This window comes from Parasteatoda tepidariorum, chromosome X2, assembly GCF_043381705.1.
Source record: "Parasteatoda tepidariorum isolate YZ-2023 chromosome X2, CAS_Ptep_4.0, whole genome shotgun sequence".
Taxonomy (NCBI): Eukaryota; Metazoa; Arthropoda; class Arachnida; order Araneae; family Theridiidae; genus Parasteatoda; species Parasteatoda tepidariorum.
This window is the reverse complement of record NC_092215.1, coordinates 23,987,390-24,000,050: the sequence shown is the minus strand read 5'-3', so window position 1 is coordinate 24,000,050 and position 12,661 is coordinate 23,987,390. Positions and strand designations below refer to the sequence as shown.

Here is a 12,661-nt window from a genome sequence, read left to right as displayed (position 1 = left end):
TATGTCTTTAGCAACTTTAATTATAGTACATTAGGAACCTAAATCCCGAAGAAAAATATTCAATTCAAAACTTCAATTTTGCAGAATGCCATCTGAGGAAAAATGTAAAAAAAATTTTTTTTTTTCTTCCAATTTCCTTTTTATTTACTCCGCAAACTATGAACTTCACATTTTATATAAATCAAAAAAATCTCAATACTAGTTTCCTTGACTCCCAAAATTAATTCTTTACTGTTTTACTCCTTTGACATTTTCTTGATCATATTTTACCCTAGCTAAATATTATTTTAGTTTAATCATATGTTTATATACATAGCTAATGCTGAAGAAATAGAGTAGAAATAATTCAAATATTCTTTCCTACCTGGTTTTATCTTTTTACCAGACTTCAATAATGCGTTTCTTTTGAAGACAAGCGACACAGTATCGAAGTCTGGTAAAAAGATAAAACCAGGTAGGAAAGAATATTTGAATTATTTCTACTCTATTTCTTCAAACGCAATTGATATAGTTTCATATAATTTGAACAATTATCTTTTCAAACTACAAATGAAACAGTAAAATTTGATGAAACTAAATCTGTACAAAAATCTGTTTACTTTTTAGTTTCAGTTTAAGTCACTAAAAGTCAGGTAGTTCTGGGCCTGCTTTAAGTTGGGGCTGATTCTCCAAATGAGAAAAACTCTTGCCACCAACCTTATGGAAGGTTTCCATTCAAATCTGGAAAAAAAAATCCTAGTGTTTTCCCAGTACATATCGTACACAGAAGAAAATTACAATCACTGTGATCTTTTATGAACTGTATTGGGCTAACTGCTGAACTGCAACTGCAGGAAAAACTTAAGAGAAAAAAAAAGGAATAGCTGAACATACTTTAATAATGCTATAGCAAATGAAAGTTTTATATAGCTGAAATATCCATAAATATCTTATAGATAATGCATCAAGTGGTCACCATTTTTTAAAACATGAAAATAAGATAAGAAATTTTCCTGTTTGTAATGAAAAAAAAAATAATCAAAATTCCCTGTATTTTCCCTGTTATTTTAGGTGATTTTAAAATTCCCTGTATTTTCCATATTCTCTCTATGAAATGGCAACCCTGTTATGGGAAATTCTATCAATTCCATACTTTATCAAATGGATCTTAATTCAGATTTGTTAGTTTACATTTTATCAATGACAAAAGAAAGATGCTTCCACATTAGGATGAGCATCTGTTAGACAGATCATCAATGTTAGTAGCTTTGGCACTTGTGAACTTCTATATTTTTTTTGTACAGAAGAAGCACATAACAAAATTAACACTTTTTTCTTCTTGCATTTGATTACATCATTAGATGCATTGATATTTTTTACATCAATGTTTATATATAAACTACCTTTACGTTTCAATGATATTTTGTGAAGGTGAATTTCAAGAAGGAGCTGCAAAAAAGTGAGACTGGGCACAATTTCTTTCCTCAAACACAAGATCAGTGGCGTACACAGAATTTTTTCAAGGGGGGTGTTCATAATTTTCTGAAATTACTAAAAGAAATTCGAGTATGTAATAAAGCACTATTATTTCCCTAATTTAGACAGCTAACAATTTTGGATTTGATTTTTTAAGTTTAAGAACATAGTGTAATATCATCTCGCATGTAATAGCTTCTGAAAAAAGTCCAATGTCCTATGGGTGGGAAGTAACACTTTGAGGGCCACTTCACATTCATCAGATTTTGTTATGCTAGAAACGTTTTCTTCAATAACATTTCTAAGGTATAACACTTCTGTTCAATAGTAAAACTTACATTGGTACCAGATGCTGTCACCTCACTAATTTTAGGTCGTGAATTTTCCTCAAAATGATTAAAAATTGTTAAATTCTTGCGTTTTGGCATCCTAAAGACCCAAGAACAGCAAATATATACATATATTTATTGGCATAGAAATGTCCGCTATGCTACGATCTCAAAGTTTCGAGCTGGAATGAATAACTCCAACTAGCACAGTATCTCCAATGCTATTGTTACTGATTTCTTCACTAGTCGAAATAGTGGCGACTACGGGTTCGGCGATTGAATTAACTTTTTGTTAAGACAAAACGAAGCAGATTTAGCTACGAGCTCCGTTCCCCCTTTTATATAATTTTTCACCACAACTCCAAAATTTTCGAATTGTCTCAAAGACAACAGAATGCCTAGGATTCCAGAATCATCGCGTAAAGACCACGCAAATGACTGACTGCCAATCTCGAAAACTATTGCGACTGGCAGGACAGAAAGGAATCAGCCCGTAACAGTATCACGCGAATTTGGTTTCAAAAGTACAACTCTACTATAGTAAACGTTTTTTCAGTGAGAAATGCCGTGAGAAAAAAAGTAGGCATAAGGCAAATAAAAATATTTAGTCTTAAAAAATAATAGCCCGCATAATTTCTACTAAAATTTTTATTTTTGCCATTTTGTCTGAGCTCAAGGGGGGTGTTTAAACCCCTCCCTTTTTACGCCCCTGCACAAGATCAAGATTCTCGTGAAAAACCAATGCTTGAAAATTTTAAAATTTACTCTAAATTGACATCAAGTCACCAATTGATTTTTTTTAATGAAAAAAAAGACTGCATTGCAAATCTTTTGAAAAACATGAAAAATTAATAATTTTTTGTCTACTTTTTTGCTTTTCTTTAGAATTTTGTAACTTAGTTTTATCTTAATGTCAAAAAAGCTGAAAACAGCAAGAATTTAACAGTTTAATTCATAAGAGCATGTGACAGCAAAGAATTATAATTCATTCTAAATAGTTTTTGATAAACTGTTCCGCTATACAGGTGAAATTTATCAGCCTTGACATAATTAAAGGAAAGCTAACATAAAATAACATTTTCCTCTCAAAATTTTCTCTAAACATTTATCTAGAAATATGTGAAATTTTGTATTTTCTTTAGGAAGAGTAGCAGTATTTCTTTTTAAATTCAGAGAAAGCAGAAGATAATAAAAAGAATCTCTAAAAATGAAACTCTTAAACCTTAAATAGATTTCAAAATAACAAAAAAATATTATAATAGTGTCACTGTTTAAATTTATTGACACTGCTAAATATTTATGTTAATTGTTGCAGTTCAGAAAATGATTTCCTGTTGCAGTACAGAGAATGAAATCCATTACCAAAGTTGTAAAGTGAAGTAACCATTCTCTCTGGTTGTATAAAAACAAGAAAAATAATTGTTAAAAACTAATTTACAAAAATAAATCTAATTCTACCCTTTATTGAAGAGTATTAAAGTTATAGAAAAACTATTAGTCACTACTCCAACATTAAAGCATCAGAACAGTTAAATTTTAAAAAATATTCGCTTCAAATAGTCGAATTATCGATCTACAATATTCATGTTCCAATTTATTCATTATAAGAATAAAAAATTCTTCTTTGTAGGATAGGAAACTATTAAGTTATTTTAAATATACAAAAAAAAAATTTATTCATTTGGCAAATAATAAAAAAATAAAAGTTATTTATCTTATCCTAATAAAATAATTTTGAATTTTAGAAGAGCTACACTAAATATTTTTACAATAACTTAATAAAGAGTAATAATGTCATGCTCATAATATTTTGTTAAAAAAAACTTTATTATAATCGTTGCAATTTAAGTTAGAAACTTTTTGTTTATCAACTGGTTGCAAATATATACTTTAGTGATAATGAGCAACAAATCTTCATCTTAAAATACAGTAATGATGCACATGAATTCATTCAATTAAAAATATATGCTAAAAATCCTTTGAACATAAAAAATATTAAAAGTTACTTACAACGCAAACTCCATAATGAATGTGAGCAACAACAGATAATATAAATAAAGCCCAAGCTACTTGAATCTCAGTTTTACTACTCTTATTTGGAGAATAAAAAATGAAGGTTATAGCAAAGCCAATAGGATAAAACAACCAGTTAAAAGTTTCACAACGAGTTGAACTCATCTGGCTGACAATTAATCGACACTGAAATGAAACATTGGAACAATTATTTAAAATTTATAGACATGTCAAACGTATGATTAGCATTAAGAACATACATTTTTTAATACAGTTTATTTATCTGACTTTCATGTAATCTATTGCAATCATGGAAATGCAAACATATTATTTTGAGTCAAGTTAGTGAAAAAATTTTTAAATTTCTTAAATAAACAAGGGCATAAAACTTATGTTTCTTACATGATTTATAAAAATTAGATATTTTAACTAATTAATAATTGGGTATTTTAACTAGCCCAAAAATACATAGCCTTTAAATATCTTAAAATTATAATTCATAAATTATGGACCTAACTATTTTTGAGCATATAATAATTAAAAAAAAAAAAAAAAACACTCTCTTAGTTCTGTAAAGTGTACCACTAGAAATTGAAATTTAGTAAAAAGGCAAAACTGTATATAGACTCTCGATAACAGGTACTTAAAAAAATATTTTATTGTTTTTACAATATCTGACAGTTTGTTGAATCGTACAACCAGATAATTTGTAAATATTCACAATAACCATCTGACATTCAGAAATTATTTCCTAAAGGTAGAAGCTGAAAATTATAATATTAGAAAGATACAACACTTTTTTTTATCAATGCATGTCATTGATGCTTTAGCACAATGTCAAAATCTGCATATCTGGCAATTTTTTTCTTCCAAAATACTGATCAATATGCCTAATTAGACGGATCTTTGCTCATAATACACTTTTTCTAATTCTTAATGACATAATTACAAAATTAAAGGTTGTGTCTCCTTCCTTTTTAAGTTACGTTTTAGCCATAGAAAAACTTTGCAACTAATCTTTTTACATACCTGTATCTTTAATGGTATGCATGGTGCTCAATAGGGTTTTATACTGGTTGATGATGACATTTTGTGTTGTATACAGGCAAGAACTACCTTGATATCATTGATTATCATTGGTGTAGTCATATAACAATACCAAGTACTTATCTTCGTAAGAAGGGTGTTGATTTTCGCTGTGGTGAGCTACGGCATGTTTGTTTGTTTAATCGTACAACCACATAATTTTTAAATATTCAAGATTAATTGTGATTAATAAATCTTTGAAGTTATGCTAAAACATCTTGCATCAACATTGGATATTTGTAGTTAACATGAGACAAATTATGTATTTATATAGTAAACATTTAAAAATTAATCTTTTGATGTAAGTGTACTTTGTAATCTTCTTAGAAAGATGTTGATTTTTGCTACAGAGTCCTATGGCAAGTTCGTGTGCTTGACCGTGCAACTACATACTTTGCAAATAATCACGATTAGCTTTGCTTAATAAATGTTTGAAGTTATGCTTGAGTCAACATTGAAAATTTGCAGTGGTAAAAATTATGTATTTATACTAACCATTTAAAAATTAATTTTTTGAATGTAAGTAAATGCAAACTATTAGAATAGTCAGATTCAAATTGGGGGTGTAACTTATCAGAAGGATACTTGAACAGCAGTCATATATTATACATGGATTATGTTCTTCTTATGTGAAAATCCGGGAAACAAAAATCTATCATTTTAAATTCTAAGGATCACTTACAAAAAGTGTGGAAGAAAAATGCGTAGCTAAGATAAGGAAGAATTATGTGCAGCTAAGGAACTGAATGCAATAAATACAGATATTCTTTAACAATTTTGTGATAATGAGTCAAAACAATTTTGTGATAGAGGTTTTTGTAAAAACCGACAGAATATGAAAACATATTGACATTAAATATCAATTTATTATACAAATGTCAAATGATGATTTTCTTTGTTATAAGACTATTAGTGAAAGAAATTCATAAAGTAGGAACAGTATCAAATCTTGCAAAAAAACCCTGTTTGACAAATAATTGTAAAGGTTATTTTGAAGAAAAAAAGAAGGCTGCGGTAATTGAAAGTGGGTTCATTCCTGTTTTCAACAAGATAAGTCTGAATAACTATGAAGCTGTTTGATGCAGAATAGTAATTAATCTATTATTGATCCCATTGTGATGTTTTTATTTAATGGCAAAGTCAGCTGTAGCATGTTTTATGCAATAAATACTGTTTTTTATCTTCAAGCTTTGTCCTGTTTACTTTGCACAAAAAGAATACAAAAATAAAACGAAAAAACAAGCATGCAAAGGAGAATGTGCATGCTTTTGATGAACAGTTTTAGCTTAGTTAATGCCTTTTTTGTTGAAATTCAAAATAAATTCTTAATATTTTCTTGAAAATTTAGAAATATTGTTAATCGCTCAATCACGAAAAGAGTGTTTTCCACTCAAATGAAAACTTTACCAGGGCAAATGTTTGTAATTTGCTTTTTTTTTCACAAGGGAGCAATGCTTATGTAAGAAAATTCTCTTTAGCAACAAAAACTCCCTGTAAACTGCAAAAATAGAAAATAAATTATTAGAAAATAGGAAAAAGTTGCATTGAGAAATATATAACGGGGCTCCTAATGTCATTTTCGTTAGAAATTAGTGAGCAGTGTCTAAAATGAACAAAATATACTAATGCCATATTTTAATAGTCCCTAAGCAGAACAATAAAGATTGTCTACTTACAGCAATATTAGAAAAAACGGTTCCAACTAGCCAATAGAATACCCTGGGATCATTACTTAAGATATTTGTAGGAGACATAATTGCCCACACAGTTGTACTTAAAAACAATAGAATTATAGGCACCAATGGACGCATAGCTTCCCACAGAGAATTCTGTTTCAGCTCTCCTTTTTTATGGGCACTAGAAAAGAAAAGCAATAAAATTAAAAATAAGGTTCACAGTTGCTATATTTAACATTATACAGGGATGTGATTGACAAAAACACAAAAAAGAGGAAGTTTATAACTGTAGCATTAAGCGTGCAAAAGAAAAAATTATATGAATTCAATAGCCAATCTGATAATGATTACATTATTATCTACTCAAATAAATATAAATAAATGGTAATTATGTTCTTAAATAAAATCTTGATTAAAATAATTTTTTTTTTAATAATTTAGATAACTTTGAGTAATTATGCATAAGCACTATTTTATGTATCACATCATTTTAAAAAACATTTCTTTAATGGTCAAAGGACCTTTATGGACTTTCTCATCAGTTCTTTGTTTTTTCGATGGTCTTTTATTAACATGACTGATCTGTAGACTGCGTTTTGCAGACTTTTGATCATCAGTGTTGATAGGACAAGAAAGTTCATTTCTCACAAAATTTTTAGAGGCCTTAGATTAAGAATCGCGATGTTGGATTTCAAAATCGCGACGCTTGATTTTAAAATCATGTAAAAAAGAATCGCGATGCCGGATTTTAAAATCGCGTGAAAAAGAATCGAGATGCGGATTTTAAAATCGCGTGAATAGGGCGATATCGGATTTTAAAAACGCGATGCTGGATTTTAAAATAGGGTGAATAAGAATCGCGATGTTCGATTTTAAAATCGTTTGAATGAGAATCGCGCTGTTGGATTTTAAAATTGCGTGAATAAGAACCACAATGTTTGATTTTAAAATAGCGTGAATAAGAATCACGATATTGAATTTTAAAATCACGTGAATAAGAATCACGATATTGGATTTTAAAAGCATGAAAATGCAAATCGAGGTATTGAATTTTTAAATGGTGTAAATAAGAATCACGATGCAAAATTTTTAGAGTCTGAATACTTATCGCAACGAGTAATGTTTAAACCGCGTATAAATACGAAAATCGATGTTTGATATTACAACCGCGTGATAACGAATCGCAATATTGAAATTTAAAAATATATATGAATACGAATCGCGACATTGGATTTTAAACTAGCGGGAATATGAATCGCGATATTGGGTTTTAAAAACGTTTAAATACAAATCGCGATATTGGGTTTTAAAAACGCCTAAATACAAATCGCGATATTGAATTTTTAAATTGCGTGAATGGGAATTGCGAGTAATGATTTTTAAATCGTGTAAAAACGAATCTCAACAAGTAACTTTTAAATCAGTTAAATACGAAAATCGATGATTTACATAAAAATCATCTAAATAAGAATCGCAATTTTAGCAGATTCTGGCCCAGTTCCTAATATTTAAAATTCTGTAAATCAGCCAATCAAAAGAAATCAAATATCAGCGGCCGAAACGAAACTGCTTAGGATTTTTCTTCTTCTTGCCAATCTATAGCGGAAGTCGCGGTTGTCAAATTCGGCTGAAATTCTACCCATTTTTTTCTGAAGATCATTTTCTCAGGAGGCTACTGCAGAGGGGGAGTTCGTTGCAAGTCCGACTATATCGTTCGTTCAACTCCACAAAAGTTTTTGGAACATGGTCGGAAATTTTAAAAAGTCTTTCATCCCTGAAAAGATAGGAGAGTAGTGGAGTAGGAGACGGCATTGTTTTACCAAGGTCAACCACTTTTACCCCAGCCAGCAGATTGACATGTAGAAAGGTTTATTGGGGACTTCAATACTTTCGCTCCGCGGAAGAAAAAAATCTTCAACGAAATAACATTTACTGCATAAAAATTTTTTCCGCGCGGAAATTTATGAAGAAAGAGCGGAAGATATGGAAAAATCTGGAAAAAGCGGAAATCAGCGGATCCGCGGAAGAATCACATCCCTGATTATAAATAAAAAATTTATTTTTAACATTTCTGAACCAGCAGTGGAAATTACAGTAATTTCCGATTGAAAAGCTACACTGTTGTACGCTTTGGACCTGTAAAAGATATCGCCAAAATTTTAAATTGGCAGTGTGAGGCCAACCGTCGTGAATGCCACACTTCCATTTTTGTTGCATCAGTTTTCAGGTACTATAAAAAAAATTTAAAAAATGAGACTTTTAAGCACAAAAAAATTAAATGCTTTTCTCTGGAAGATGGGAATCAGTAATAGGTCAATTTGCTTTTACTATTGTTATTTTTTTTAACATTTACTTATTCTCATAAATTACAAAAGCAATATTTTTACCCAAAAAATTTATATTTGTTACTAGATAACAGACATTCTAGAATTTTTATAACTGATACAAATTATTTTCGGTTGCCTCAGCTTTCAGGAAGAATATTTTAGTCTTGCGATTGGTTAGAAAATTAGTCTTTCACTTACTTATTATGTTAAGAAAATTAAAGTAAATACAATGTCTTTTTTTTCTCAGTGTATGCCTTTTGAGGAAATAGACTTCAACCCCTTCTCTTTTCTTTATAATTTTTTTAGTACAGGTAAAGAAAGTAGGCAGTTTGAAAGAACTACTTTGCATACAGTTTATTATGGTCATATATGTTTGAAAATCATTTTATTAGTGTACTTCAATGAAGTTTAATAATAAATTAAAGATAAATTTTATAACAAAGATAGCCTTTTTCAATACATTTTCATATCTTATTCATTTTATTAAAATAATAATAAAAATCATATGTACTCCAGCCATTTTTCTTTATTATGTAAAATAAAATAGAGCTCTTAAAAACATTCAATTAAATTCAGATCAAACTTGTGTTAATACTACTAGATAAGAAATATTTAATACTGTATTTTGTATAAGTTACATAATACAAAATCATAATTTTAAAATCTATATTTTCACATCTAATTTTTTTTAATTAGCTTGTGAATGTTATTTGCATGTAACTATAACTTTTACTGAAATAAAGTTCAAAATAAAATACAAAATGATAATAATTTGATTAAAGCTCTTGCAACAACCAGTTGTGAGTCAGGGGGTCATGAAGGGTAAGGAGGGGAAGTAAAGGCAGCCAGTGCGCAATACTCACCACTTAGCCAAAATTATGCCATTGGTCTCAAAATTGTACAACAAAATTTAATTACATTTATTTAATTCTAAGGTATAAAAATGACTATTTTATACAGCATATTAATGAGTTTAAAAAAATTTAACTGAACTAAGAGATAATCAACCTGTAGTAGAAACTAACTAAATTCATATTTTAAATATAAAAATTAGAAGGGGTTGCTGGAGAAACTGCACTTCAAATACATGTAGATTTTAGATACTCAATTAAGAATATTGGGGACTAATTGCAAATTAGTGAAAATATTAACAAAAAATAAATAAATACAATCCAAAAATATTAACATGCGCATAGCATAAAAACTATGAAAATTGATGTACAGTAAGTATTAGTACTCACAAAATAAGATAAATCACAAAAACATAATTACCAATATATATTGTACAGACTAACTGGTAATGACATGGCAAAAGTTCCTCCTAAAAGTTAAAAGAATAAAATACATCACAACAAATAATTTTTAACATCAAAAGAACAAAATTAATTACAAATAACTGATAAATAAAACAAATTTCAGAAACAAAGTAGCAGAGTTCTGAAAATTTCACATTTAGATTTTTTTTCTTTTCATTCTGGTAAGAATAAGAATGGAGCTGTGATGGCTCAGTGGTTAAGGTACTGAACTTGTCATTCTGGAGAACTGGGGTTCGAACTCCAGTAGCAGCTAAAAGACCACCCAGCCCAAGCAAGCTGGTGCCAAATGATGAAAATTTTTTAAAATGAAAAAAATAAAAATAAATAAGCCATTAGAACTTTTTATTGAACCAGCAGGAACTAACAAAATGCAATAGCCTACTAGAAAATCCAGTAGAGCAAGCAACTATGAAGTTTTTAATTTATTTTTTAAAATTTAAATTAAAAAAAATAACTTATTTTAAAAAATGATTCAAAACATCAATCACTTTTCTTAAGTCCATTTAAGTAAAAAAAAATATAGTTGACCAACTTTGATTAGTAAGAACAAAAAAAAAAAGCTTTTTTAAATAAATGATATATAAGAATTTTTTAAACAAGCTTCATAAGATTTTCATCATCGATACTACATTTTTATTTTTTTTAAATGTAAGTGATCTAAAAAAAATGGTTTTAGATGCCATACCTAAAACTAGGATATGCTATTAAAATGTTTTTTTTTTAACAAATGAATCATTTTTTAAATTGCTATGAATTATATTATTTAATACATTATAAACTATAATATTATAAAACAAACTATAATTCTTTATCTGGATGTTAATAATCTTTACTTGAATTAATGCTATAAAATCAGTAAAATGGCGAATCACTGTTGTGCATAGTGCTACAACTAACAGAAGTAATAATCACATATAAACTTAAAAATACATAAATCATGCTTTAAAAATAATCCATTTTAAAATCTAAATCCTTTATAAAAATAAAAACTTTAGTTTTCAATATTAATTCGACATCTCAATTTAAAATATGATTTAATAGCAGTTTAAAATTTCTTTGTGACATTTTTTTTTACATCATACATCACCTTCTTATAAAAACTATTTTCCTATACTATAACACATGTTAGCTTATTTCTAAAGCATAGTAGAACTGTAAAAGGATTAAATCATTATAATTAATTTTATTTAATCAAATCTCAACTTTGAGATAAAATGATTTTATAAAACAAAAAGATGAAAACAAAACAGATTTCATTATGCTGTTTCAAAGAGAAAAGATTACTCGTTTGCACAGCATAGAAAGAAAAAAAAAACACCTACATTTTAATTCTTTAAATTATGGTAAGAGTCAGTTCAGGGTAGAGACAGCAAATTATCATAGGGGCAAAAGCCCAATATTAGGCTGACATCTTAAGTTATCAGAGAGTGAACGCCTTATCAAATGGCAAAATGTAGCAGAAAAACCTGCTAGCTGTCTGAATAGAGATCTATAATCCAAAAAACTGAATTTATCCTATTTATGGAAAAGAAATTTTGTAACCTGACCATCTGTCTATACTGTATGTTAACTAATGAAATAAGTAGAGTTTGTTTTAAATACTCTAATAATCATACCTTTATAAGTTGAGGGGGGGGAAACACTTTTTAGGACATTTCCTATACTGTTATGTATACAATTTTACTGAATTAGTGAAATAACACTAAAAGCTAACCAAACCCATTTGTGAGTTGACCATACTGGAAGCTATTGAAAGCTTTTTAAACAAATAGGTTTCTATGTACAACTCAATTCTAATATGTTGCAATTAATATAAAATTAATTTTTCTAATTCAACATATGTTGTTGTATTGTACGTCTTAAGAAATAATTTATTATAAATAACTGGCATGGATGACTATCAAAATATCTCATTTTTTAAACTAAGTTTAACATTTTATTTAAATAACACTCTAATGTATCTATTTATGTAGTAATCTTATGTAACGAATCTTTTACAATAATTGGGGGTTTGCCAAATAAAATTTTAAAGACCTGTTAAATAATTACACTTATCTTTACTTTAAATAGGAATATATAAAAACCGCGAATAACATAGTATATATAAGAATCGCACGATAAAAGAAACTGTAAGAGAAACTGACTTTTCTTCTGTCTTAAGTTTATCACCTCAAAATTGACCACTAAAGCAAAACACAGCAAGTTGTCAAGTTACACAGGTTTTCTTGCATATGGGCGATTCTCACAAAACATGACAATTCGGACCAAAAAATTTCTTCAAATTTAAAGTCTTCAAAATAATCTAAAATTTTTTTTGTATACTTCTTTAGCTACACTTATTAATATCTTATAGACAGCAGTGTAGTTTATTGACATTTGCTCGAGAAAAAAAATAAAATAGAAATTCACCAAATCTTGAATGCCAGGAAAATGACATATTACCTTAGAAGTTTAAAAAA

At 28.4% G+C, this 12,661-nt stretch overlaps 1 protein-coding gene across 1 annotated transcript in view; it reads right to left on the bottom strand.

Annotated features, from left to right (window-relative positions):
* LOC107455082 (ethanolaminephosphotransferase 1) overlaps nt 1-12,661 on the bottom strand; it is a 66,139-nt gene that overhangs the window by 12,136 nt on the left and 41,342 nt on the right. The window contains exons 6-8 of the mRNA XM_016072505.3: nt 10,159-10,207; nt 6,560-6,740; nt 3,795-3,983 (exon numbers count right to left, since the gene is read on the bottom strand). Coding sequence (XP_015927991.1) covers nt 3,795-3,983; nt 6,560-6,740; nt 10,159-10,207 — 419 coding nt within the window. The remainder of the gene's footprint in view (nt 1-3,794; nt 3,984-6,559; nt 6,741-10,158; nt 10,208-12,661) is intronic.